General features: G+C 49.5%; 2 protein-coding genes across 2 annotated transcripts in view; one reads left to right on the top strand and one right to left on the bottom strand.

The window, feature by feature from the left end:
• Positions 1-1,309, top strand: part of LOC119385501 (glycerophosphodiester phosphodiesterase 1-like) — a 37,648-nt gene extending 36,339 nt beyond the window's left edge. The window contains exon 2 of the mRNA XM_049414008.1: positions 617-1,309. Within this exon, the coding sequence (XP_049269965.1) occupies positions 617-1,309 (693 nt within the window). The remainder of the gene's footprint in view (positions 1-616) is intronic.
• Positions 1,310-5,489: 4,180 nt separating this feature from the next.
• Positions 5,490-27,145, bottom strand: part of LOC125757607 (uncharacterized) — a 58,064-nt gene continuing 36,408 nt past the window's right edge. The window contains exon 4 of the mRNA XM_049413208.1: positions 5,490-5,746. Coding sequence (XP_049269165.1) covers positions 5,555-5,746 — 192 coding nt within the window. The 3' untranslated portion in view covers positions 5,490-5,554. The remainder of the gene's footprint in view (positions 5,747-27,145) is intronic.

Here is a 27,145-nt window from a genome sequence, read left to right on the forward strand (position 1 = left end):
TTTTTTAGATTACCGGAACTTCAAAATTTTTGCACTGAAAAACCGTTACGAACCGTCACGGAACATCTATTTTAGGTTCCGGAACAGAAACGGAACGGAACTTTTTGCGGTGGAACGAAACTAAAACCGAAACGAAAAACATTTCGTTCCGACGCCCTGCCTGTAGGCACCAACCAACCAACCAACCTACAGTGGGTGTGAGCCACAGTTGAAGGTGAACAAGAACGAGACTGCAATCTGCGTGATCATCCCAGGGGCATCATCATCATCATTTCGTCGTGTAGCCGGCGCACAGCAGGGCATCAGCGAGTGCCAACGCAACCTCGGTGTGAGCGTTCAAAATTCTCCTTCTACCTGTTTAATTAGAGTATCATGGTCTCCGCCCTAGCCGTCGCAATCATCGCCATTATCGGCGGCTTGGCTGTACGGTGGTCCTCGATACCGCGCGTCAATGACAGCCTGGCCTGGGAGGTGATATTCGGCCGTGAAACACGACGACGGCTCACGGCTGCCACCCGTATTCGGACACCGCGGATGTGCCATCGATGCCCCCGAGAACACATTGGCCGCCTTCAAGGAGGCCAAGAAGAACAAAGCCGACGGAATCGAGTTCGACCTGACCTTCACGCGGGACAACGTCCCCGTCATCTTCCACGACGAAACCCTTGAGCGGACCACCAATGGTGAGGGCCCTATAGAGAACATCACCTTCGAGGAGCTGCGTCGTCTGGACGCTTCGTGCAAGCACCCGCTCGCCGAACGTTTTCCGAAAGAGCGCGTCCCCACGCTAGAAGAAGGCGTCGAGGAGTGCCTCCGTCTCGGCATGCGGCTCATCATCGACGTCAAGAACCCCGACTCCCGCGCCGTCGAGGTGATCGACAAGCTGTTTCGCGAAAGGCCCGAACTGTATAGGCGGGCGCTGGTCGCCTCCTTCTATCACGACTACGTGTACTGGCTACGACTCCGAAATCCGGGTATTGTGACGGCGCTGATTTGGTGCCCGGGATTCCTGGCCTACGAGGACATGAACATGACGCGACCACGCAGCCAGTCATCTGCAGCCCACTTGTTCAACAGAATAGCCGACTGGATCCTCGACAAGGCACTCCATACTGGCCTCCTGCCTTACGTGACCGGCGCCTCGGCTGTACTGATTAGTAGTAACGTGGTGAGCGCTGAATACGTAAAGGCTTGGCATGACCGGGGTATGCATGTGATCGCCTGGACGCCCAACCATCCGGCAGAAAAGGACTTCCTCCGCCAATCACTGAGGGTCAGCATCATTACTGATACCATGCACCCAGTCTGACAGCCCGCGTACTGTTCATATTCTGTCTCATGAGGCCTCGCTTAAATTTACTCCTTCTTTGCCAATAGGCAGCCATTTAGACTGGTTTTTCTGACGTTGTTCGCTATAGCGGGCAGTCTCTCCTTGTAAAAGCTATTCGCGAAATAATCAAAATAGGGTTTCGCAATGCACACGGAATTTCTACAGCCAATAGCTGTTCTCACTATTTCGACCGATATCCACATGTCGCAGTTGTATTTGCCTAATATTTCATGTTGTCCACTTATAATGGGTCGCCACTCACGCGTGTCACGCCTGTGTTGGTAGTAGAACTAGATTAGCAACGCCCGAGGTACTTTCAGTGCGTGCCGTGTAATGTTGCAGTGACTTTACAGCTGCAAGCTTTACAGATATTCGCTTACCTTATTCTGATTGCCATAGTTTAATTCCATGTCTCTATGGAAGTGCGATGACAGAGGTAAGTAAATATATGACTCTAGGCATAAGGTAAAATGCGACATCTTCATTGTGGCAGTTGACAGGTTAAATCCATTTAAATACTTCATAGGGTAATTCCACCTGAACACCGCTCATGATGCACCTGCGGCCATTTCCCTTGCGTGATATCTATCCAATTTGGTATGGCGTGACATAACTGCATGGCGAACATAAACGAGAGGCAGTAACAGGAAAATCATAAAATACATGTCATGTACGGCATGATGTACTGCATGCCAAGCTCGTGGTGCGCTCGCGGCCGTTACGTTAGCGTGATATATCTCAAAATTGGTATGGCGTAAAATAAACGGTGGTAACATGAAAATCACGAAATGCACGAGATGTACGGCATGGTTTACGCTACGCACTCGGGCTCTTGCGCTACGCTCTTACACTACGAACTCCTGGCGCACTCGCGGCTGTTTCAGTCGCTGCACACATGCCAAAATTGGTATGGCATGACGTGGGTGCGTGCAGAACATTATTTACAGGTCATGCATTGTGTATACCAGATTATACGTTTTATTAGGATGGCATGTACCAGACTGTACGTGCGTCCGTGCATGACAAACGTGTGATAGAGAATGGCATGTCGTAATATGAATGCCTTGATTTACCTCATAGAGAAACCATGCGGTGTATGCAACTCCTCGCTGACTGCTTCACATTACATCGATTCCCATAGTGCGTGGGGTATACCGGGTTTTTCGTCATACACTCTAACGTTTCTTGCCCATTTCTTCTTCTCACCGCGTATCGCTTCCAGTCGCATTGAATCCTAGCGCTTCCAAAATCGACTAGTATAGGGTTACAAAACACGATCTAAAATTTGTATCTAAAAGCGACTTGAAAGCGTAACTTTTCAGAATGCAAGTGATCTGTTTTGAATCCTCAATATTCTCGCAACATTTCACAACCTTTTATCTGCTGCTATATCTGCTCCTGCGTTTTATGCCATTGCACGGACCTTATAGGGAACCCAAGCTCCAGTTTGGGCGCGACGCTAGCGAGGCCGAGCTATGCGTTACTAGGGATAGACGCTGCCGGCGAAGGAGATTTGTTGCCGAATTTGCCAGTGGCGGCGGCAAGGACACGTGCGCGCATGCGCTCCTCATTCGGCCCGGAGCACTGCTAGTCAGCAATAGTTACATTGTGATCCCGCAGATGCAATCCGATAGCTCTGCGCATGCGCGGAAGCGGGGGCGCAGTGTTGCGCCGAAAGGAGACGCAACGTGGATATTTCCAGTTACGATAAGAGCAGTGACGCGCTCGACCTTGCTTTGGAAGCCTATGTGGAGGGGCTCACGCGACGCTACAAAAACGTGGCGCTTAATTTCAGTGGGCGTTGGCGATAGTGCTGTCTCGACCGCCCAGTGAGTTTTTTTCGAGTCCGTAGAAGTTGTTGTTACATAAAATACATTTTTTTTAATCAAAGGCAGACCTGGCATTGCGTATTGTGTTAAACCAGCTTTTGAACGAGCGTTTACTAAATATGATACCCTGAGAACCTGCATAGACTCGACCGTCATCTGCATTGCGGTCCTTAAGAGTACGGCATATCCGAAGGCGACCGAACTAAGAATGTTGCCGGAAACAGCCCACACTTCTCTTCCTTGATATTTAGCTACTTAAAAAGGTAATTAACGAGAAAATAGTCCTGCAATCTAAAAATAAATCTGCCAAAATAATCGTACCTTCCCGAAACTATGCTCTCTACCTTTAACACGAAAGTGTTTTCTGCCGGGGTCCACCAACACTTCAGTGACGTATTTCCGTCACACGATCAGATGACAAACAAAAAAAAAGTTTCGTCTACAGGAGTCCAACCTACGACCTCTCGGTCCACGATAACAGATGCTGGGCACGCTACCCACTGCGCCACGGTCACATATTCGGGAGCCTTCACAAAGCCGCCATTTATATCTCACACTTTCCTCTCACAGTGGTCTTGGTCGGTGGGGTGGTGCCGCCGTCTGGGAGCAGTAAAGTGAAGTAACTGATCATGACCATCAGGGGCGTAGCCAAGGGGGGGGGGGTTGGGGGGTTCAAACCCCCCCCCCCCCGAAATTTTTCGATTTTGCTTGCGTATATAGGCACGCACACATACAAACGCACACACGAACATACATAAAGTATGGTTGACCCCCCCCCCCGAAAAAAATTTTTGGCTACGCCCCTGATGACCATGGCCTCTGCGATTGGCTCCTGCAACGCGGCGTTGCTACGCGTCCGTCCCGCTCGGCGCGTTTCCAATAGGAGAAGCGCAATTTTGTCAACGCCTTAACAAACCGCAAGGTTGCGACCTTAGCACAAGCCTCGGCCTCGCTCATAGCATACATTCGTACTAAAAGTAGCTCTGCGACGCTCGCCTGCTTCGCCTGGCGGGAATACCGCGTTCCACGCTTACGCTCGCGAACTTGGGACGGGCCAGTCCGAGCGAAGCAGCTCCCTCTGGTCAATGCTCGGGATGGTGACCTTAGCCCAAGTTCTGCGTCGAACCAGCGACGCTCTTCTGGCTGTCACACCGCTTTGTCTGATTATGCTCTCACCGTTAGCTACTACAGCTACCACAAAGGTTTAATCATTGGCCATGGACGTCAGTCGTCGGGATGGAGATGTGCCACCAAGCGTCAACGTGAGCGCATCCACGATAAACGGTGCCATAGCTGCCATACACCAATAGACATTGCGCAAGCTGTCTTATATCAATGTACAGTAAATGTTCAACTTCTGTAAGGACACGTTTTATTTTGGCGTTATAGCGATTGCTATGACGGAGGAATCAACCTCGTTTTTTCAGACAATAGGCGGAATTTGTGTTTTTTGATCGCGTAAAACGAGGAAGCTTTGGGACAAATTCGAAGTATCAGACGAGAAACTTTAAAGCGTGAGACAAAAATTAAGGATTAATTGAAGACAATGCGCGGCTGGATGCCGCTGCTAGCATACTAGACGTGTGAATTAGAGCACCCCGTTCCAATCGATTGCTAGAGAACAAGCCCGTTCAATTAGAGAGCATAAAAAGCGACGATAGGCACTAATGCCTTCAGTCTCGCTTGAGGGACTCTATGCTTTTTCACCTGCGACCATTGTTTCAAGTAATTATCCTTAACGGCATGAAGTCCAGCTTCCTGCATAAAAAAAAAAGAAACAGCAAACTTTATCGATCCTTGCGAGGTCCAGTCATTTACCGCGACAGCTGTGTCGTGTCACAGTGAAGATCGTGATCTTAAATGGTGCTTCCATGCGTTCTTCCTGAAATGATTACGTTCAACAACTATGGAGAGCTAGTGAAGAAGCCTGTAGTTATGAAAGAAGAATTGTGAACCATCCTTTTTGCAGTAGCGAGCCACAAGGTAATCCACACATAGTTCGTCCAAATTCTCGTCCCGGTCTGGAATTTGAACCAGGAACGAACGCCTTTCGGGACAGTCACTTTACAAACTGAGCTAACGTGAATTCTAACAGTTGGGAGCGTGATGTCGAATCAATCGACTACTCGAGTTGTCAATTCATTTTTTTTTACATTTCGACAGCGGCCTGGGATGCTCTCCCAACACGCCATTGCTCCGATGTGCTGGCTCTAGACGGATGACGGAAAGAAAGGATTAAAATAGTGCTACATAAATCTCTATTGTGCCAGCTTTCATATTCGTCTTTACAAAGCCGAGCCTATACAAATCGCGACGTTCCATTGGTTGATTCTCGTGATATATTTTTGATAGCTTTCGCAACGGGAAAGCTCAGGTGGGCTGTGCCCATGTACAGTCAGGCGGCGGGCGCCTTGCTGGCTGCCATGTTCTTCAGCAGCTGCTTGACCTGCACGATCCTGTTGACGCCGGCCTCGTTCTGGGCCTTCTTCACGCATGCGCTGTTGTGGTCCTCCAGGTCGACGTCGTACATCGCCCAACCGAATGTGGCGAATCCAGCCGTGCGCATCAGCTGGTAGCACTTTCGCACCTGCGCACGCCAGATTATAGGTACATGTCAAGTACACGAGGTTACGACGGCTGGAATTTGCCGAAGATATCTGCTAGCGTAGTTTGGTACACTGCACAGAGCATGCGTGTTCTTCCCTCATTAAGTGTACGAACGGGGCTTCGTAACTCAAAACTAGAGTGAGCGCCGAAATCAACCTACGCAGGTGCCTCATGAGCCATAGTTTTACGAGATGACATACGTGTCACCACGTTTCTGCAATACTTTTCTAAGGACCCCGAGATTATCGAAAAGGTAATCTGCGTTTAATAATAATATTTGTTCGGGTGTAACGTCCCAAAACCATGACAGGATAATGAGGAACGCCGTAGTTGAGGGCTGCCGAAATTTCGACCACCTGGGGTTCTTTAATGTGCACCTAAATCTAAGTACACGGGCCTGAAGCATATCCGCGTACATCGAAAATGCGGCCGCCGTGGCAGGGATTCCATCCCGCGACCTTTGAGTCAGCAGTCGAGCACCATAACCACTAGACCGCCGTGGTGCGTAATCTGCGTTTAATGTAATCGTAGTTTTTGTCCTCGGAAAATGTTGGAGATCGAAGAGACATTAAAGAGAAAAGTACTTTCACTTTTAATATTTAGTACCCTGCGCTTCAAAATATCAAGACCACCACTCTTGCCGCGAGAAGACGCTTGGCAAGCCAGAAAACACCCAAAAGGAAATACAGGGGGCGATGCCGCCTTGTAGTTCCCGCTGCCGGTCGCCGTGATGTCACAAATCTTAACGATTTCAGTCAGGAACTATAGCTCCGTATAAATAAAAATGAATTACGTATTTTCTGTGGCAAGTAACGGAACGTTGAATTCAGATAGGGTGGCTGGAATACGAGAAAAAGAAACTTACTGAATTCATTGACGTCGATGTGACATACATGTACTCCGGGGTTTTGAATAGTAAACCTTCGATATCAAATTATGATAAAAAAAATTCGTGATGTAGTTTGTGAATAATTATCTCTCAATTGAAATTAATTTAATATCTCCCTGAAATGCTATTCAATTTCCCTCACAATTTCAACATCGGTCACTGAATATTATCACGGGATCGTGACGTCGACGAAGGCCGCAGTCGGCGTGGTCAAGAAGACGTTCTTTATTTGGCCGAACTTGGGGCCGAGAAACGGAAATCAAACTACAGCAATACACACTGCACACTAATAGCGGCGAGCAGCACGTCGGCCGTCGATAAACTGACAAGCGGTAAAGCGTGTCGGCTTTTATACGTGTGCTATCGAACATTCTAGCGTTATCGCTGGGGGCAGCGTAATCTCTCGAAGAAACTAGACTATTCGCGTCCTGCGCGCAATCTTATTGGAATGAGCTAAAACATTCGTGAAGCTTGTGAAACATCGCGGCGCGGTGTGAGCGTTGCAAACAGTCTGTTTGGGTGAAGCCCGAATACGCCAAAATAATACGCGTGGTAGTATAGCAGATGGGTAGGTTTGAAAGACATGTAGGACGAACTGCTCAACGATGTATTCAAAGAGAGCCGGGTTAGTTTAAATGCGTGTTTTCTTTTAGCAAGGAGGAATGGCGGGCTGCTGCCGGTGCGTGCCTGTGAGCTCTTTCTGCTTTGGATTCCAAGCCGTCCTCTATCGCTAAGGAATGGCCATTAAACAAGTAGGCCCACATCGTTTCAGTTTCGCAAATCACGAGACGCTTTTGCAAAGGGACTAGAAATATTGTCCGCAACTTCGTACGATTACGCGTGTCTGCTTTCTTGCCGATTCGACTATGGGCACCGTGCATACGTTAGGAGCCGCCATAGTCGCGCGCTGCCTCCAGCGCCAAAGCGGCCACGGCAGCAGATCTGGCGGGATAAGGGAGCAGACAACGCAGGCGGCGGCAAGCCACTGCGCCGTGCTTTGGAGCTTCGCTTGAGGCGTTTGCTTCCAAAAGACGTCAAATTGTTAGCAGCTGTCCGAGAACGTAGCGCTAGCGCGGGTGCTTCTTTTCGCCAGACCTCGTGTATCCTCAGGCGAACGCGGCAACATTAAATACATGAGCTGGCGGAAGACAACGGAGGTGACGAGCCCGTTGAGCGAACCTGCGCACGTATAACGCGGGCCGCCTCGCTCACTAAACAATCACAGCTTATCACCCTCGGGCTAACGCGGCAGCGAACTCAGCGGCAGCTTGAAACTGGCGATACCAGCAATTGCACTGTCACGGCCACTGAATGAAAAAACGTTTTCCATCGAACGGCCATGGCACTGCATTCGCTGCGCCGATTTAACCAGTGCAGCCGAGTTCGTCGTCATGGATCGTGTTTTGCTGCCATGGCACTGCGAAGCGTGCCAATTATTATTACGTTTGGATTCAGAGAGCTACGTGATATAGCTTCCACCGAGGAGCTAATCTGAAGAAGGGCAGGGACCTCCTCGAAGCGGGGCACGTTCACGGCGTCGTGGAAGAGGTGTTGCTTGGCAGATCAACAATCACGGTCAAATGCAACCCCAGAAAAAAGAAAACCATCTATTTACAAAACTCACTTTTGTCGTCGAACGAGTGCGATCCACCGTCCACGCCGATCCCGTTCATATTCTCTAAATGGAAACCGGGAAAACGCGTGCCCAGAGAATTCCTGTAGGGGTTATTGCACCGAACAACGCAGGAATTATTCCTGGAGTTCGGCATTCCTACGAACAGCGGAACCGGCACAAAACGAACTGCCCGCGAAAATACCTCGCGCTGTCACAGCGGGAGCGTTGAGCGAGCAGGGGTGCAATCGCGGAGCGATGTTGTATGCTATATTATTCTTATCGTCCACCACCTGCGGCTGACTGATCGCGTTGATAAGGCGGACGTACCGTCGCTCTGGTCACTAGCCAAGCGCGAGAAGCACGAAAAGTGTAGTCATCGTAAAAGGCATAGTTCCTCGACTTGCTCGACTTCACCCCGTTGCGAGCATCCCGCCAAATCTGCGCTTCTTGCCGCTAGGGACGCCGAGCGGAGTTACGTCTGCACGGAGCCTATAGGGAACCCAAGCTCAAGTTTGGGCGCGACGCTCGCGCGGCTGAGCTATGCGTTACTGGGGGCTGTTATGCCAGGGCTCCGAACCCAAACTTCCTTGCTTCGACAAAACATTCAAGCTGGTAGAACGTCTGATGCAACCAGCGTCAACATCGATGGACTGTCGATGCAACGAGGCGGGAGTCTTACGCAATCCCCGGCAACTCCTGCGATGCGTCTGACGCAACCAGCGTCAACACCAGCTGATGCAACGAGGCGGGAGTCTTACGCAATCCCCGGCAACTCCGGTGATGCGTCTGACGCAACCAGCGTCAACACCAGCTGATGCAACGAGGCGGGAGTCTTACGCAATCCCCAGCAACTCCTGCGATGCGTCTGACGCAACCAGCGTCAACACCAGCTGATGCAACGAGGCGGGAGTCTTACGCAATCCCCGGCAACTCCTGCGATGCGTCTGACGCAACCAGCGTCAACACCAGCTGATGCAACGAGGCGGGAGTCTTACGCAATCCCCGGCAACTCCGGTGATGCGTCTGACGCAACCAGCGTCAACACCAGCTGATTCAACGAGGCGGGAGTCTTACGCAATCCCCGGCAACTCCGGTGATGCGTCTGACGCAACCGACGGAAATTTCTCCCGCAACGTGCGGCAAGCCCTCTCATCCGCGGATCCGGTTCGAGCCAGCGACCAACGGCGGTTCCTGATTGGAGGCTTCGAACTACTGGCTGATGCAAGGACTCGGCCAGGGCTATAAAAGAACCAAGCTGCGCGGAGAGCGAGAGAGGGAACGAAGAAATCCCGGGTCGTCATCGCACCGCTGTGCGAGCCCAATAAGCTGTGGGCCCCAGCGCCGAATATGTAACGCCTCTGTTTATATGTATATAAATTTGCCTTAACTCACCGTCGCCTTGATCGCTTCGTCTATCAGCTCTGCGCAGAAGCAGTCGCAAGCTGGAACACCTGTTACCCAACAGTGGATGGCAGCTGCGGGATCGGCCGGCGTCAGCTACCTCGATGCGGTGAGTGCCTGATGTTTTCCCCTCAATTCACCAGGCTTCTCTAGCACAGGTTGTCGTAGTTTAGAGAAGGTTGTGTGAAGCATTGGAGTGAGCTTTGATTGTTTCGAGCCAAGTCGGAGCGCTTTGAAACCAAAGGTAATGCGGAGGGTGTAAACACGGCAGGTTGAGAATTGCTTGCGTGTCTTTCTAGTAGACTTATAGGGGGTACGGCAAGTAGATTCTAACGAGGGCAAATAGCAAGAGGCTAGTGTGAACGATGGAGAACCTTAAAGTGAAGGAACTCATCGAAATTTGTGAAGAACTCGGCCTTACTCTGGGCCATGCGAAACGAAAGCAAGCGATCCTTGAGATCATGCAGAAAGAGGGAGTAACGGCTGAGGAAGTCGATGAGGCCTGGGCGAATATCAAAGAACACCGTGACCGCGAGGAGGCGGAAGAAGAGAACTCCGTGAGCGGGAAAAGGCGGAAAGGCAAGAACGCCGCGAGCGCAAGGAACATGAAGAGCGCCTGGAGATGAAAAGAATAGAATTGGCACTCCGTCAATGTTCGCAGGTGCCTAGCGTAGCTTCTGCGACAGTTCAGGCCAGCGGTCACAGAATTAGGGACCAACTGCCACCGTTCTTAGTAGGCGAGAACATGGCGAAGTATCTCGTAAAGTTCGAACACGTCTGCGAAAGGAATGGCATCGTCGAGCGGTCTCTTTGGGCACAGAACTGTTAGCTCTGCTTCCCAGAGAAGTATTCGACGTGATAACGTGCTTGTCGAGGGAGGCGTTTGAGAGCTATGACGAGGTTAAGGAGGCTCTCTTGAGAAGATATAAATTGTCACCCGAGGCTTTCCGGCAAAGGTTCCGGTATGCAAAAAGGGATAATGAGTCACACGTTGACTTCGCGTTTCGTCTTAAAGCCGATTTAATTGAATGACTCAAGGGCGAAGAGTCTATGACGATCGCGATAAAGTGGTAGAGTGCATAGCATTGGAGCTATTCTACCGCTGTATCGAGGATGATGTCAAGCTTTGGCTGCAGGATAAGCTTGGAGAAGTACAGCTAAACAAGGCAGCAGAGTTAGCTGAAGAGTACTACACTCGTAGAAACTTGCACAGTAGGGCCGTGCGTGTTGAAAAAGCTCAGAGAAAAGAGGGCTTTTCAAAAAAACCTGATGACCGGAAACCTGCTCCGCACCGTAATTTCAGAAAAGACCCGTCTTTTACGAAGGAGACTGTGAGGGAAGGGCAAACGGAAGCGCAGACGTCGAGTGAGCTTCCGAAACAGCGCACTGATACTTCACGGGCGTTTGAGTCACGGAAGCCGGTAATCTGTTACAATTGCAAAAAAGAAGGGCAAATCGCGGTAAATTGTAAACAAAAGGTTCCTTTCGCAACGATCCGTGGATCACAAAAGAACATGCGGTTGTTAGAACCGTATATTCAGGAGATTAGCGTCAATGGGAAAACGTGTCGAGCACTTCGAGGCTCAGCGGCAACTATGGACGTTGTCCATCCTTCGTTTGTGTCTCCGAACGACTTGACAGGAGAATGCGCATGGATCAGGCAAGTCGCCGAGGAGCAGAGCACTTGCTCACCGATCGCTACGGTGATCATTGAAGGCTCTTTCGGTAAACTTGACACCGAAGCGGCTGTGTCTGCTGCTCTTCCAGATTGTTTTCCTTATCTTTTTTCGAACAACTCGGAGCAGCTTCTCAAAGAGCAGCGTAAATCGTTCTTTCCCAGCGTTGCGTACATGGCCCTCACGCGATCGCAAGCGCGGAAGCTTTCACAGGAACTTGATCTCGTTCCATGTAGTACACCACTTGCAATAGCGGCCGAGCTGCGTGACCTTGGCAGCGAGTCGACTGAGCCTCGGAAAGAAAATACTCCGGGTGGGTTACTCGAGCCGCCTGCAGTTGAAGCGAGTAGCGTCGTCTCTGTCAGCGGAGAAACCGAAGTGGCGCCGTTGGGCGAGGTGGGCAATACGCTTGTAGACGTCCAGGGCGTTGGTTGCGTGATGATATTGCGTGTTCACAAGTAAAGAAAGACAAAGGCACGTCTACAATAAGAACTCGTATATTTAAGCAAAAGCGCTGCGAGGTGAACGAGGCAGCAGCGACGGGGCGACTGGCGTAGCTTCGGCCCGGCGGCTGTGTTTACAACACCCGGCCGACCCGGTCGCCGTAACTCGAGTTCCCAGGCCACACGCCGTGCCCGCACAGTAAACACAACACGATGCGAACGTGGACTCCGAGCGCCGAGCACTCTCGCTCGGCGCGGTTGCTATATAGGCCCCCCGCTAGTGAAGGAGCCCGCTGAAAGGAGGGAGCCTGAACGATACAGAGCGACGCTCCCTGGTTGCAGCGGTGGGAGGGGGTGAAGAGTGCGATGAAGTGGTGGAAACGGAGGCGGAAGGTGTGGCGCAATCTGGAATACCACGGGGCAGTGGGTCATCATGACGACAGTTCAAATCAAGCGTGTAGAGCTTCTCATGGCGCTTGATGACGCGGTAAGGTCAATCGTAAGGGCGCTGCAAAGGCTTTCGGACTGCGTCGCGGCGCACAAACACGTGTGTCGCCGTTTTCAAGTCAGGAGAGATGTAGGTAGGAACACGGTGTTTTACGGGAGGTTGTGGGGCAGAAAGACTGCGCATAGCGGAGCGTAGCTGCACCACATACTCGGTTGGATCAGGGCAAGGCGAGGTAGTTGAAGCATCGAAAAATTCTCCAGGAAGGCGGAGCGGTGAACCATAGGTCAGGTCGGCAGGTGTACACTTGATGTCTTGCTTTAACGTCGTCCTAAGGCTAAGCAAAACAAGTGGCAGTGAAACTGTCCAGTTGACCGTGTCGGGTTGCGCCTTCAAGGATGCTTTCAGGGTCCGGTGAAAACGCTCGACCATGCCGTTAGCGATGGGGTGGTATGCTGTTGCGCGAATCCGCGAACTTCCCAGCAAAACCATGAGCTTCTTGAAAAGAGCAGACTCGAACTGTCGACCGCGATCGGTGGTGATTGTTGAGTGAACGCCAAAGCGTGACACCCAACCCGATACAAAAGCTTTAGCGATTGTTTCGCTTCTTATGTCGGGAATGGGAAACGCCTCTGGCCACCGAGTAAAACGGTCAATGCATGTCAGCAGGTAGGTGTTTCCATCCGATGGAGGCCACGGTCCAAGGATGTCCAGATGAACTTTATCGAAATGCTCCGAAGGCAGTGTGACGGAGCCGTACGGAGAGCACGTATGACGATACACCTTGGACTGCTGGCACTCCAAACAACTACGGGTCCAAGCACGAACGTCTTTTTTAATTCCCACCCAGACAAAACGCTGGGTGATAAGGTGTTGAGTAGCGCGGATGCCAGGATGAGAAAGGGTATGCAAGGAGTCAAAAACAGCACGACGGAAATCGCTCGGAACAACTGGTCGAGGGCTGTCGGTAGACATGTCGCACAAGATAGGAACGGTGCAGGACGGAAGGGTAACTTCACGAAACCTAAGTGTCCCAGAGGATAGGCGAAGTTTAGCGATTTCTTCGTCTTGTGCTTGCGCGGACGCTAGGGCGCTGAAATCGACAGTTGCCGGCGCTGCGGCGCAAGATAAGGAAGCTGTCAGGCGAGAAAGCGCATCGGCTGCAGCATTCGCAGATCCCTGCACATGCCTGAGATCGGTTGTGAATTCCGCGATGTAAGCGAGGTGACGACTCTCACGGGGCGAAAACTTGCTGCTTGCAGACTTGATGGCAAACGTCAACGGCTTGTGATCCGTGGCGATGAAAAAACATCGGGCTTCAAGGAAATGCCTGAAGTGGCGCACACCCGTATAAGCAGCAAGGAGTTCACGTCTGAAATTGCTGTAGCGGCTTTCTGTGGGTGACAACTTGCGCGAGAAGAATGCCAACGGCTGCCACGATCCGTCAACGAACTTTTGTAAGGCGGCTCCAACTGCCACATCCGACGCATCGGTCATGAGGCAGAGTGGAGCGTTTGGTGTTGGGTGAACAAGCAGGGTGGCGCCTGCGAGCTCTGTCTTAACTGCTTCAAAGCAGCTTGAACCATTCTCAGACCATGTAATGGGAGTACACTTCTTCTTCTTACCCTGAAGCAAGTCAGTAAGGGGTCTAATCAGGTCAGCACAGCGGGGAATGAAACGCCGATAGAAATTGATCAGTCCCAGGAACTCGCGCAGTTGACGCAAGGATGTTGGCTTTGGGAAGTCTCGAACAACTTGCAATTTGGAAGGGAGTGGCCGGATTCCATGACAATCAACGTGGTGTCCGAGAAAGTCAAGTTCAGGCACGCCGAACGTACACTTGGTTTTGTTGACGATGAGGCCGTACTCGGCAAGGCGTTCGAAGAGCTGTCGAAGATGGGAAAGGTGTTCGTCTGCGTTGCGGCTAAAGATGAGGAGATCATCGATGTACGCAAAGCAGAACGGCAGGCCTCGGGTGACTGTGTCTACAAACCGCTGGAATGTTTTAGCGGCGTTACGGAGCCCGAAGGGCATCCTCAGATATTCAAAAAGGCCGAAAGGTGTTATGACAGCAGTCTTGGGAATGTCCGAGGGTTCGACAGGTATCTGATGATACGCCTTGACCAGGTCAATTTTCGAAATGATGGTTGCTCCATGCAGTGGTGCTGTGAAGTCCGCGATGTTTGGCAGTGGGTAGCGATCAGGAACGGTGGCGTTGCTCAAAGCGCGGTAGTCGCCGCAGGGTCGCCAGTCACCTGGGGACTTCTTGGGCACCATGTGCAGCGGAGAAGCCCAAGGTCTTGATGAAGGTCGCACAATGCCAAGCTCGAGCATATGATCAAATTCAGCTCGGGCAACCTTGAGTCGATCTGGTGCGAGGCGTCGTGAACGACCATGGACAGGTGGCCCTGAGGTAATAATGTGATGGGTAACATCGTGCTTGACAGGGCGCAGAAAATTGGACGGGCGAAGCAAGCTTGGAAAGTCGTCGAGTAACTGTTCGTACACTGACGGAGGTGGCTTGTTGGTAACTGCGGTGATGCCGGTTGTTGACGCTATACCTTGCACCGTTAGGTGTGTCTTAGCATCGACAAGGCGCTTGCGGGAGATGTCCACGAGCAGGTCGAAATGACGAAGGAAGTCCGCTCCGAGAATTGGGTAACAAACGTCCGCTACGAGGAAAACCCAACGGAAAACGCTACGGAGTCCAATGTTCAGCGTGAGCGCGCGCTCATCGTAAGTCATGATGGTGGTCTTGTTGGCGGCTTGCAGCGTAAGTGCAGATCGGCGATTCTTTGGGAATGCGGGTGAGGGTGGAACAACGCTAACTTTGGCTCCCGTGTCCACGAGGAAACGTAGCCCAGAGGCCTTGAGAACAAGCGGCTGCTTCCTGGACCGCCACCACTCGCCGCTTCTAGTGTTGAGTCAGAGCGTTTCCCGAGAAAGTGCAGGGAGATGAGCACTTTCGGGCGGCTGCAGCGAAAGTCCGGTGATACCAACACTCGCCGGGATGCGGAGACTGTGATGAGGAGCGCCGGCGGGCAGAGGAGCGGCGGCGTGACGAGGATCGAGAGCGCGCAGACAGGGTAGCTATCTGAGCGGATAGCTGTTCGATCTGGCTGCGAAAGTCGTCGCGTAGGGCTTGCAGGTCTGGTGGCGAAGGGCGAGATGCCTCACTTGTTGTGGAAGTGGTCGCGATCGCTGACATGGTTGGGGAGTCGAATTCCATCACGGAGTCGGCAAGCTGCGCGAGCTTTTCCAGCGACAAGTCCGCTGCAGCGGCGAGCACCATGCAGACGGTCAAAGGCAGGCGCTGTAGGAAGAGCTCTCGTAGCAGGTCCTGATCGAACGAGGTGGCCTTGTCACCAAGAAGCTGCTGAAGACGGCGCAAAAGCTGTGAAGGCGTACGGTCGCCTAGTTCTTCAGCAGAAAGCAGCTGTTGGAGACGCTGCCTCTCTGAAGACGAAGTGCGTTTCAGGAGCTCGGCCGAGAACTTCTCGTAGGGGTTCGTCTCCGGTGGGGCCAGAATGAGGTCTCTGATTTCGCTGGCGATCTCCGGTGGAAGCGCAGACACCACGTGGTGGAATTTTGATGTCTGAGCCGTTACCCTGACAGTGACAAACTGGCTGTTTACTTGCGCCAGCCAGAGAGACGGATCAGCAGGCCAGAATTGCGGAAGCCGAAAAGAGACGGCGGGGACTGCTTGCGGCGCTGCAGGGTCGGGGGATGCTTGTCTGGAATCGCCGATGGTTTCCATCGTCGTCGCAGCCAGGAAAATGCTTGTAAAAATTTCGATAGTCCGTGGTCACCAATTTGTAGACGTCCAGGGCGTTGGTTGTGTGATGATACTGCGTGTTCACAAGTAAAGAAAGACAAAGGCACGTCTACAATAAGAACTCGTATATTTAAGCAAAAGCGCTGCGAGGTGAACGAGGAAGCAGCGACGGGGCGACTGGCGTAGCTTCGGCCCGGCGGCTGTGTTTACAACACCCGGCCGACCCGGCCGCCGTAACTCGAGTTCCCAGGCCACACTCCGTGCCCGCACAGTAAACACAACACGATGCGAACGTGGACTCCGAGCGCCGAGCACGCTCGCTCGGCGCGGTTGCTATACGCTCAAGCCTGTAGCTGAAACCTGGTGTGAGCTGTCGAGGGTTGATCGAGCGACGCTCATTCGAGAGCAGCGTGAAGACATCCCGATAAAAGCGCTAATGGAAAACGTAAAATTGGGAGTAAAGAAAAAGAATGTTTCTTTTTATGAGAAATCTGGGCTATTGTATCGTAGCTACACAGATGTACAAGGTCGCAGGTATGAGCAACTCTTGATACCGCAAAAGTATCGTCGCCAGCTATTGGAACTTGCGCACGAAAACGCGTCGGCAGGGTATCTCGGTTTGAAGAGGACCAAGGCTAGGATTTACCTTGAGTTTTACTGGCCGAAATGCTGGAAAGATACCGAAGACTTTGTGCGCTCTTGCGACACTTGTCAGAGGGTGGGGAAATCCACGGACAAGTGGAAGGCGCCCATGAAGCTTGTGCCAGTTATAACAGAACCTTTTCGACGCCTAGTTATCGACATTGTTGGGCCATTGCCGGAGACAAGGCACTGTGTGGCAACGAAATTTCCAGAAGCGGTACCTCTTACAGAGCTCAATTCTCCTCACGTCGTGAATGCTCTGCTCTCGATATTCGCGCGTGTCGGATTTTCTTCTGAAATTCAATGCGTCAATGGCAGCGTCTTCACCAGTTGCCTTACCTCTACCTTTTTGGAGAAATGCGGCATCAAGGTGGCGCACAGCTCGATCCATCACCCGCAATCTAATCCGGTATAGCGTATGCATTCACTTCTGAAACGTATACTGAGAGCTCTTTGTTATGAGCACAAATGCGACTGGGAAGCATGCATTCCTCCCGCTATGTTTGCTTTGAGGTCTGCTCCTCATGAGAGCACTGGCTTTAGCCCCGCAGAGCTTGTATATGGCCGGAGCCTAAGAACACGTTTGCGAATACTACGCGAATCATGGGATGGATATGATGAGGACCCGAATGTAGTTGCTTATGTTCACGACCTCCTTCAGAGGCTCGGAAAAACAAAAGATCTTGTGGAGAGCCACATGAAGGCAGCACAAGTATTGTCGAAAGAATACTACGACAAATCAGCAAAAAAACGTACCTTCGAAGTAGGAAGTCAGGTAATGTTGCTGCGGCCTTCCAAGAAGAACAAGCTGGAGGTTCATTGGGAGGGGCCCGCTAATGTAATATCGAAGCTTTCCGATACCAACTACGAAGTGAAATTAGGAAAGCGGTCTAACAAAATTTATCACAGTAACTTGATGAAACCGTACGTTCAACGTCCGGCGGTCGTAAATCTGCTTTTTAATGCTCCAGAGGAGGAAGGAGCAGAAATTCGGACTTCTAGCAATGTAAGCGAAAGGGGTTCAGAGGTGATGTTGGAACAGTTGAACCTGGAGCCAAGGTTAAGTCAAGTCCAGAAGGAGGGCTTGAGAAGGATTGCTTCCGAGTTTAAAGACGTGTTTTCCAGCCGTCCCGGAAAAACGACGGTTATTAAGCACGACATCGAGCTAACATGTGAGGAACCAATCCGTTAACCCATATCGATGTTCCCCTGTGCAGAAGCAGATCATGAAAAATGAAATCGATAGAATGCTTGAGTTGGGAGTCATACCACCGGGTGGGAGTGACTATACATCTCCTCTAATATTGGTTCAAGTGCCGGGAAAGGATCCTAGGCCATGCATCGATTAGCAAGTCGACACATCTTGGCGACAAGCCACTGGAGCCGGGATCCGGCCTGGCGACTGGGATCTGTTCACGGAACGAAGCGTGGAGCCACATGTCCCCATGGCCCTGGAGGTGAACCTGGATGAACCTGGCGAACGAGCGCGCCCGGCATCCGAGCCACGTGGAAGCAGCTCGTCTTTCCGGCGCATTGTCTGGCGGCGGGTGTGCTGTTATGCCTGGGCTCCCAACCCAAACTTCCTTGTTTCGACAAGGCATTCAAGCTAGTAGAACGTCTGACGCAACCAGCGTCAACATCGATAGATTGTCTGATGCAACGAGGCGGGAGTCTTACGCAATCCCCGGCAACTCCTGCGATGCGTCTGACGCAACCAGCGTCAACACCAGCTGATGCAACGAGGCGGGATTTTTACGCAATTCCCGGCAACTCCGGCGATGCGTCTGACGCAACCGACGGGAATTTCTCCCGCAACGTGCGGCAAGCCCTCTCATCCGCGGATCCGGTTCGAGCCAATGCCCAACGGCGGTTGCTGATTGGAGGCTTCGAACTACTGGCTGATGCAAGGACTCGGCCAGGGCTATGAAAGAACCAAGCTGCGCGGAGAGAGAGAGACAGCGAATGAAGAAATCCCGGGTCGTCGTCGCACCGCTGTGCGAGCCCAATAAGCTGTCGGCCCCAGCGCCGAATATGTAACGCCTCTGTTTATATTGTCACGTGGTCGTGACATCGACGAAGAAAGCAGTCGGCGTTTGCAGAATGAAACTGTTTATTTGGCCGAACTTGTGGCCGGGAAAATGAGAACTAGAACTACAGCAATACACGCTGTACAATGATAGCGGCGAACAGGGCGTCGTCCGTCGATCAACTGACAAGCGGCGAAGTGCGTCGGCTTTTATACAGGTGCTATCGAACTTTCCAGCGATATCGCTGTTGGCGGCGTTATCTCTCGACAAAGCTAGAACATTCTCGTGCGGCGCGCAATCTTAACGGATTGTTCCAAAACAATCGCGAAGCTTCCTACACATCACGGCGAGGCCTGCGCAGCGCGTTGCCCACAGTCTTTGTGGGTGAAGCTTCAACTCATGAAATATAAGACTTGCGGCAATATGTATATAAATTTGCCTTAACTCACCGTCGCCTTGATCGCTTTGTCTATCAGCTCTGCGCAGAAGCAGTCGCAAGCTGAGACACCTGTTACCCAACAGGGCAGACCCTGTCCGCGAAAGCGGTTTGTCGCCGGATTTGCCAGCAGTGACGGCAAGGACATGTACGCGCATGCGCTCCTAATTCGGCCCAGAGCACCGCTAGTCAGCAATAGTTACATTGTAAGGCACTACCGATGCAATCCGAGAGCTCCGCGCGGGCGCGGAAGCGGGGGTGGCAGTGTTGTAGGCGTGGATGCCCCGAGTTGTGATAAGAGCAGTGGCGCCGCTCGACGTTGCTTTGGAAGCCTATGATGACCACAGTCGTATTGAAAAACGTATCTATTGGTAGAAAATAATGATAACATGAGGCGTCATTTGACTAATACTTTTTTTGTGTGTGAGCGAAGACAAAGAAAACTTTCAGCTTTTTACAGTTCGATTAGATGAGACGTGGCTACACCTAAATTCGAATACAAATATGGCATGTAGTGCCAACGCGATATCAAGAAATTGTGTTTAGACATTTTACTTGGGACTAAGAAAAACGGCACCTAAGATTTTCGACTACAGTGCGTAGGCACGAACGATATTTGGACCATTATGTCTCCTCGCATAAAGAAAAAAAAAACAACAGCCGGTCATGAAACCTAAAGCGCTGCCGTGTGAGCAAATATTTGGAAAACTTGAACACATATAAGGCAAACATGCGGAGCAAAGATATTAGTTATCATGTATCCCCTTGTACCTGCGTTCATTGGAGGCGAAGTATACAGCGAACGCGTATGTTTGATACAATGGTGGTGCCAGTGTCAGTAATGTGGTCACAGCTTTGGTATTTTGAACGGTATACGTTCGTTTGTCAAACTCCTTTGTTATCAGTCCGCAAAGAACAATTTGACACTTTCATATTTCTTTAGTGTACTTGGACCCGCGATCCCTGACGTATGTCGTGTTGAAAAAAAAAATAATAAACTGAAAAAAGTCGTGTCCTTGTCGTATGATCGTGCGTTAATTACATCTTACGCACAGCATAAAAATCTCAACTCAGCTATGGGCTGCATACGTTGTAAGCCATGTCACGTACTAAGGAGAGAACAAAAACACGAAAAAATGTTTTCTTAAAAAGAATTCAATATTGTAAAGAGGCAAAAAAATTCAGAGCTCCCACTTGGAACATTTTACGACCGCCTTGCGTTACCCTCCCTCGTTACTGGACGCGGAAATCAATGACGTGTGCTCCATAGGAGGTGACACTTACCTCTAAGAAAGACTACCCTGTTTCTCAAACTGATGGGCCGTGCAAAGCGCAGCGGCGAATATAATTTCTTCACGCGCTACACTGCAGACACGATAAATTTTTACACCCTTAAGGATAAAATAAGTTTTGTTCAATTATATGTGCCTTTTTGGAAGCCCTTATAACTCCCTCGTTAGTAATTGGTGCTAGCTAAAAACAAAAAGAAACTTGGAGGACACTCCAATAAACTCCAATGACAACTTGGAGCCTTAACGTCATAGGATTTATAAAAAAATTGTGTTGTAAAAAGAAGAAAAAGAGAAACCTGTAGAATGCGGCTGGAAGTGGCGTATAAAGACATTACCTCTAAAGAATAGTCATGTACATACACATGTACGTACTGTTGGTGACCTTCGACTGACCTTGGTGGTTTCGAAGGAGCGCCACGTCTTGCTCTTCTTCCTGAAATCGTAGACGATCAAGTCGTCCGCCCACACTGTACCGCGTGTGAGGGGGTTGCGGCACGTCTGCAAATCGCGTGGCACGGTTTAAGGCACACTGAATATGAATTATGCCACGATATTTATCTCATGCGTCACACCACGCTCACTTTATCGCAGTTCTTAGCCTTCGGATAATTTATTCGTGAAAGTACTTGGCACTGTAGATAACGCGAATTAATCATTGAAATGAAGAACTGCAGGACCAAGTATTAGAGCAACAGGGGACGCCTACCAGCGAGTATATACGCCCAACGTTGCAGAAAAGCAAGTCATGATTACGAATTATATTCCGTGTTTGAAACAGCAAGAAAAATAAAAAAAAACAGCCCCCACCCCCCAAATTCCCCTTATAATCTCTGATATATATATCATTTCCCTGATATCTTCGAAATAAGGAGAGTCGACTGTTGTCCGTGTCCCCTAGAAATTAACAAGTAAAGTCGAGTCGCGGTATAAAAAATATATATGTATATGTTGACCCAGTCCTTTCATGGTTATGCAGTAGATGGAGTTTTTAAATGCCCGCAAATATAAGAACAGCAAGGTGGGGCGAGCTACGAGCAAAGACTGAAATGGCGTATTTCACTACCATCTATTGCCGGAATATGACTACAGAGCAAGTGATACGCGTCGATAGCCGCCTCTTATTACAGACGCCACAGTACCGATTTCATTCGGCCGAAATTTTGTGGCTGACGAAGGTCAAATTTAGCTGAGTGGGAGCCTACGGAAATAATAGAATTTCATAGAAAAGAAATAACGTGTTGGGAAATACGTACCTCAGAGGCCACATTCGTAATTGTACAACACTATAGGGCCACCGGCTTTCATTATTTCTGGAAAATGCCTCCGTCAAGTACCTTCTCGCACTTCGCTAATCGTAGTTTTCGAAGCGACTGCATAATTTTAGTAACGTAAACACCTCTACGTAGCCAGAGCTATAGCTTTTGCTGACAGGTATACCTTCCAGTGTTGTGGCCGAGCAGTTTCCGTTACCAAACGTCGTGGTAGCCTCTAGCGCCTACGTTGTTGCGCTGCTCATACCGAAGGGCGGCCGACTCGATTGTCGTGCACGGTGGCCGCTTTTCAGCGGGTGTGAAACGCAGGTACGCCAGTTTTTTTTGATTAAGGCATTTGTTAGGGACATCCATGTAATTCCGTGTGACCAAAATCAGGCCGGAGTCCCTCACTGTGGCGTGTCTCATATTCATGCTGCGTTTCTGGCGCGTAAAGCATTGTTTAAACTTAGTTTCTCTCACTACATTTCTTTTCTTCAGGCATGAATGCTCTTGAGTTAAAAGTGTGCTGACACCAACTTTCGAAGCTGACTTTACTCTGCCATAAAATAAAGATCTCCTGAACACAGAGACGCCTCTGAGCAAGCGTGAAGCTCAGTATATAGGCTGATAGTGCATTTTATTTCGACATTAAAGCAGGCCGCGGAAACTGAGCACCAGTTTCGGTTTCAAGGAACGTGTGCGCTCGTAGCTGTTGCCGGGCATCCTAAGATCTTGTTGAACGTAGTAAGGTCGACGCGGATGTTTGCATTTATTGTCCTTCACGAGTTTTTACAAATAATGAAATTTGATTGAACTGTAAAGAACTCTTCTTTAGTTTATTTGTTTTTTTTTATTTCTTATTTTGTGAATTTTAAATTACGCGAAGCGCGGGAACTGGTTGACTTGTGTGCGTAGCGCTGGCCTCCGCTCACCCTTGCCACTCGCTCAGCGATAATACAAGACGGATTACAGTCAGTTATCTTCGCTCGGTTGGCGTGCCATGCATGAATACAGGAAAGATAAGACATTTGATGGGGCTTGCATCGAACGGAAGTTGCAGGGAGCCACGTCGAGGAGGCCAACCGAGTATTAGACGAAGATGGTTAAATCGGGGCATCACATGTTTTGCGCGGCTCTGTGGTGTGTTAACCCATGGATTTCCAGTACCGCGAAGGTTTTTTACGTTTCCTAGTGACAACGGGTGAGCGCAAGTATTTGGGTCCATTATTTGAGTAGGTATTCATTTTGCATGAGTACACGAGTAAATCCAGTTCTCTGCAAGCCTGGCTGGAGTGACATGAGCGCAGTGTCGCTAGACTAATTCGTCATGACGACAGCCTATCTGTTGCCGGCAAAATATGTTTAATGAAAGGCTTGAATGCGTGTTGGTTCGGCGACACAGTTTGTTCATCTTTTACTTTTGTCATGTAGTTCAAATGGTGTGAAGCAATTATAGGCTCCTTCCAGTTCATGTAAATGCACGTAGTCACTTTGAAACCTTGAGGGCCTTTACGTCTAATACTGTCACTGAAATACATGTAATGAACTCACTGATGCTTTGAGAAATCGTTTAACAGGGAATGCAGGTGGAGCCAACGTTTCAAGAAATGGTCTTTTCTTCGTCGAGGAAATGCTGCTGCCCTGGCGAAGACGAGTCAACTTGCCGAAACATTGTCTCCAGCGGCATTCCCTTTTCAGCGATTTCTCATCGTTTCAAGGTTCCATCTTGCCCTGAACTTCTGTCTTGTTTGGTACTCAAGTTCTGTAAGCAAAATATGTTGCGCCGTCATAACAGGCGTGACTGAGTCAAGTACGACGTGGCCTGCTCGTGATTTTTAATAATTTTCGCATTGGTTCAAACATTCTGGGATCAATGTTTGCTAAGTATGTGCATATTTCAGTTATAGATTAAAGGTGTTTTTGCAGATTGACACTTTCCCACTACGTATATGTCTGTTTTTTTTAGTACGAAACGTGCGACTTAAAAAAAATATTTAAATTTTACTTCTGTTGATAAAATTTTGTCTTAGTTAGAAATCGGTAAGCTCTAGTTTGTCCACTTCACAACACACGAACAAAATTAAAAAGATGGTGAACTAAATTTAACGAATGGCCGCGTCGCCCGAGCGGCCAGCGGACCTGCAAAATAGCACGAACACATTCCGCTTCCATGCGAAGCGGGAAAGGAGGGCTTCCGCGGCAATCCTCCTCCTCTCGGTTTAGCGCCTTTTCCTTCTATTTGCTGACCTCACCAGTGACGTCATGAAAAAATGTTTTGTTTGTGAGATATTTCTAGTAATACCCGGCAGCCGCCAGTGGTGGAAGTGGCGCTACCGCAGCGTATCAGCATGCGAAAGCGCGTCCCATGAGAGGTATAAGGAGTTTCCGCGCCCTGATTAAAGCCCCTTTTGCCATGGCGCACCTTCTCAGATCGGCACTACAGTGACGTCGGGCTACAATATCAATTCTGGTTTCTTCGCACATAAGTATGACTAGTTTTGTTGAGGTCAGCTACCAAAACATGCAAAATGGCCGCTTGTGCGTCACCAACAGAGCAACGGAGTGGAGCTGCCGCGGAAAAGCCACGATATCTTCCGCGAGCACGTGACGAACAGCTCATACCTGTCGTAACGTCAGGATGCCGTAGGAAGCGAAACTAGCTTTTAAAAACTAATTGTGATCAATTTTCAGCGTACACTCAGCCTTACTCGTACGTTTTTGAGGAATTGGCCTTTCATCCCACGGAAGAAAACGACAACTAAATATTTTCGTGTCAGTGCCCATTTAACGGCGGCTGCCACTGACTTTCCTTTCTTTTCGGCTCGATGATAGCAACATTCACTGATCATCCGAGTGCAACGACCGACGTCGATGTAATGCAAATATCAAACTTTTTCTAGCCTGAGAAAAGACGGAAAAAAAGACGAAACAATTCGCGTGGTGGCCACGTCGACAAATTCAAGCCAGGGTGTTTCAATATCTTTGAGTGCCCTGTCTTGTTTAGTACACTATTTCCCTTCAACTGGGCTGTTCATTAATTCAGCGTTTCACCTCGTCTCGAATATTTCAACCTTATTCGGTCGCGCGTCCCTTATTTTCGCTATGCGGAGATCATGACTGGTAAAAAAAAAATCAAAATCTTTTTATGACGTCGACCTGAACGGCAAATCAGAGAAAAAAATAAAAGTATCTACATTGGAGTTTATGACAATGAATTTTCCTCGTCAAGATTTTCCAACTACTCAGTGCATTGGAAGCAGGATCCTACACATTAATTCACAATCCTAATAGCGTGAAATACACATGGATGTTTATTTTCATCCTACCTAAGGGTTAATATACAGGCTGTATTTTTTTTTTTTTGGACAATATAGATTTTGTTATAAATATTCTATGGCAGTCAGGATCCAGTCGTTTTCGCACACGAACTCTATGTCCAGGCGGAAATACTTTGCGGCGTATAAAATGACACTGACGCTAGTATTTAACAAAATCTCGTTATTTAACTTCATAAGTATTGTCTTGAGGGCAGTCGTTTATATCAGAAAGTTGTAGTGTGTACCAATTTATGGCACACACATTTTTTAGAAACCGCGAGAGTTTCGCATAAGTCGAGATATTCATAATCCAACTTTAAGAGCGATAGCGAAACTGATCGCACCCGGCGCGCAGCAAATGCGGCCTCTCTGTTACGTCATGCCGGAACTACACGCGACAACGAAGTACTGAAATTTTAATTAAGGAGCGCCGAAGCAGAATCTGGTCAGGAAAACAGGCAAGCATTCTGAAATACAGAAGTAGATAGCCTAACCTTTAGTTACGATGTGTGGTGCTTACTTTTCTTTCTTTATCTATAAAAAGGCGCGAAAAACTATTTCGCCTGTCTGCAAGAAATAGCGCCACAGTGGTTGCCCCTGAGTTTTATATTTCACAGAGAAGGAAAAGGTATATTGCGGTTTTCTTGAGCATGGCTCGAAATAAACAGATTACCTCCAAGCACCACAGGCAAAGGTAAGGCCGCTGATGCAAGTTCATGAAAAGATAAGGCCACGAGACGCCTCCATTCAAATTTTGTCACTTCCTTGTCACGGGTAGTTGCGGTCTGACGCAATAGAGTAGTCGATTTTCGTGCGAGCCGGGAGCTATCGGTTTCGGTGTCACCCTCGGAATTCGATGACGATTGTCTCGAGTTACGTGCAATTTTCATTATTTCTAAAAAAAAATTACCATCCCATATATTGTCATGCACTGCAACTTTCTTATATAAACAAGTGCCCTCAAGCCAATATTTAAAAAGGCCAATTAACGATGTTGTGTGAATTAGTCGCAACAGTGTCAGTCCAGCTGCGGCTAGGTATTCCCGCTTCGATTTGGTGCGTGGAAACCACAGGAGCCTGGCTTTCACAGGATTCTTTATTAAGATATATATATATATATATATATATATATATATATATATATATATATATATATATATATATATATATATATATATATATATATATATATATATATATATATATATATATATATATATATATATATCCTGTATTAGTAGCGCAGCACGCGTACGAGGTACAGTACCGCCCTCTGCGTGATGTGACTGCACGGACACTTGTCACATTTGAGTGAGATCAGCATTTATTCATGCTCTGGGAGTGCAAGGCAACGCACACTAACCCTGATACTGCTTCGGCCAGGTGGGAGGCGGCCCTCCGCAGCTCCCTCCTGGCTGACCAGCTCTGGGCCGTCCAGCAGGCCCGCCGAGCGGCCGGCAGGCTTGGTCTGACGGTCCCGACGTGGGAGTCGCCCGCTGCGCGCTGACGCGCGCCTTGCAGGACTCAAATAAAGTTTTTTCAACCAACCAACCAACGAAGCCGACAAAACACGCAACTCGCGCTACGTGTTACGCCGTGTCATTTCTGAGAATAATTATATTATTTGAGTTGCTAGTTCTTGACTTCTTGCAAAAAAATAAAAAACTAGAATTTTTGGGGAGAACCGTTTGACGTCGCCAACAATTGAGCAAGCTCTCGCGGCTTCTGTGAGGCGTATTTCGGTGCTTTTCGTAGCGCAACGGGCAGAGGAGAAGGCGTCAGCGTGTTGAGGGCATTCGACCACACCTCACATTCAAAAGTTCAATCGAAAATTGTTTGATACGCTTAACTCTGACAATACGCTTCACGAAAGTAATTACGCAGTCTCGATGATTTACCTGATCGAAGTGTTCGAGCTCGCTGTTCGAGCAGGCGATGTTCCAGGTACCGTCGATGCCTGCCAGGCCTGCCGCCGACACGCGGTACTCCAAGACGCCTATTGTTAGCGACATGGCGAACGTTGCGCTCGCGTTGCGGCCGTCGCGCAGCATTTCCAACGTCCCGCTCTGCGCAGAAACAAATTGAAGCTTTAGCTGCACTTAAAATACGGACATTTACGAACAGCGGAGACGAAGCTAGGGGACGCTACGGCCCGTTGGTCAAAAGAA

The sequence above is a fragment of the Rhipicephalus sanguineus genome, chromosome 3 (genome assembly GCF_013339695.2).
Source record: "Rhipicephalus sanguineus isolate Rsan-2018 chromosome 3, BIME_Rsan_1.4, whole genome shotgun sequence".
Taxonomy (NCBI): domain Eukaryota; kingdom Metazoa; phylum Arthropoda; class Arachnida; order Ixodida; family Ixodidae; genus Rhipicephalus; species Rhipicephalus sanguineus.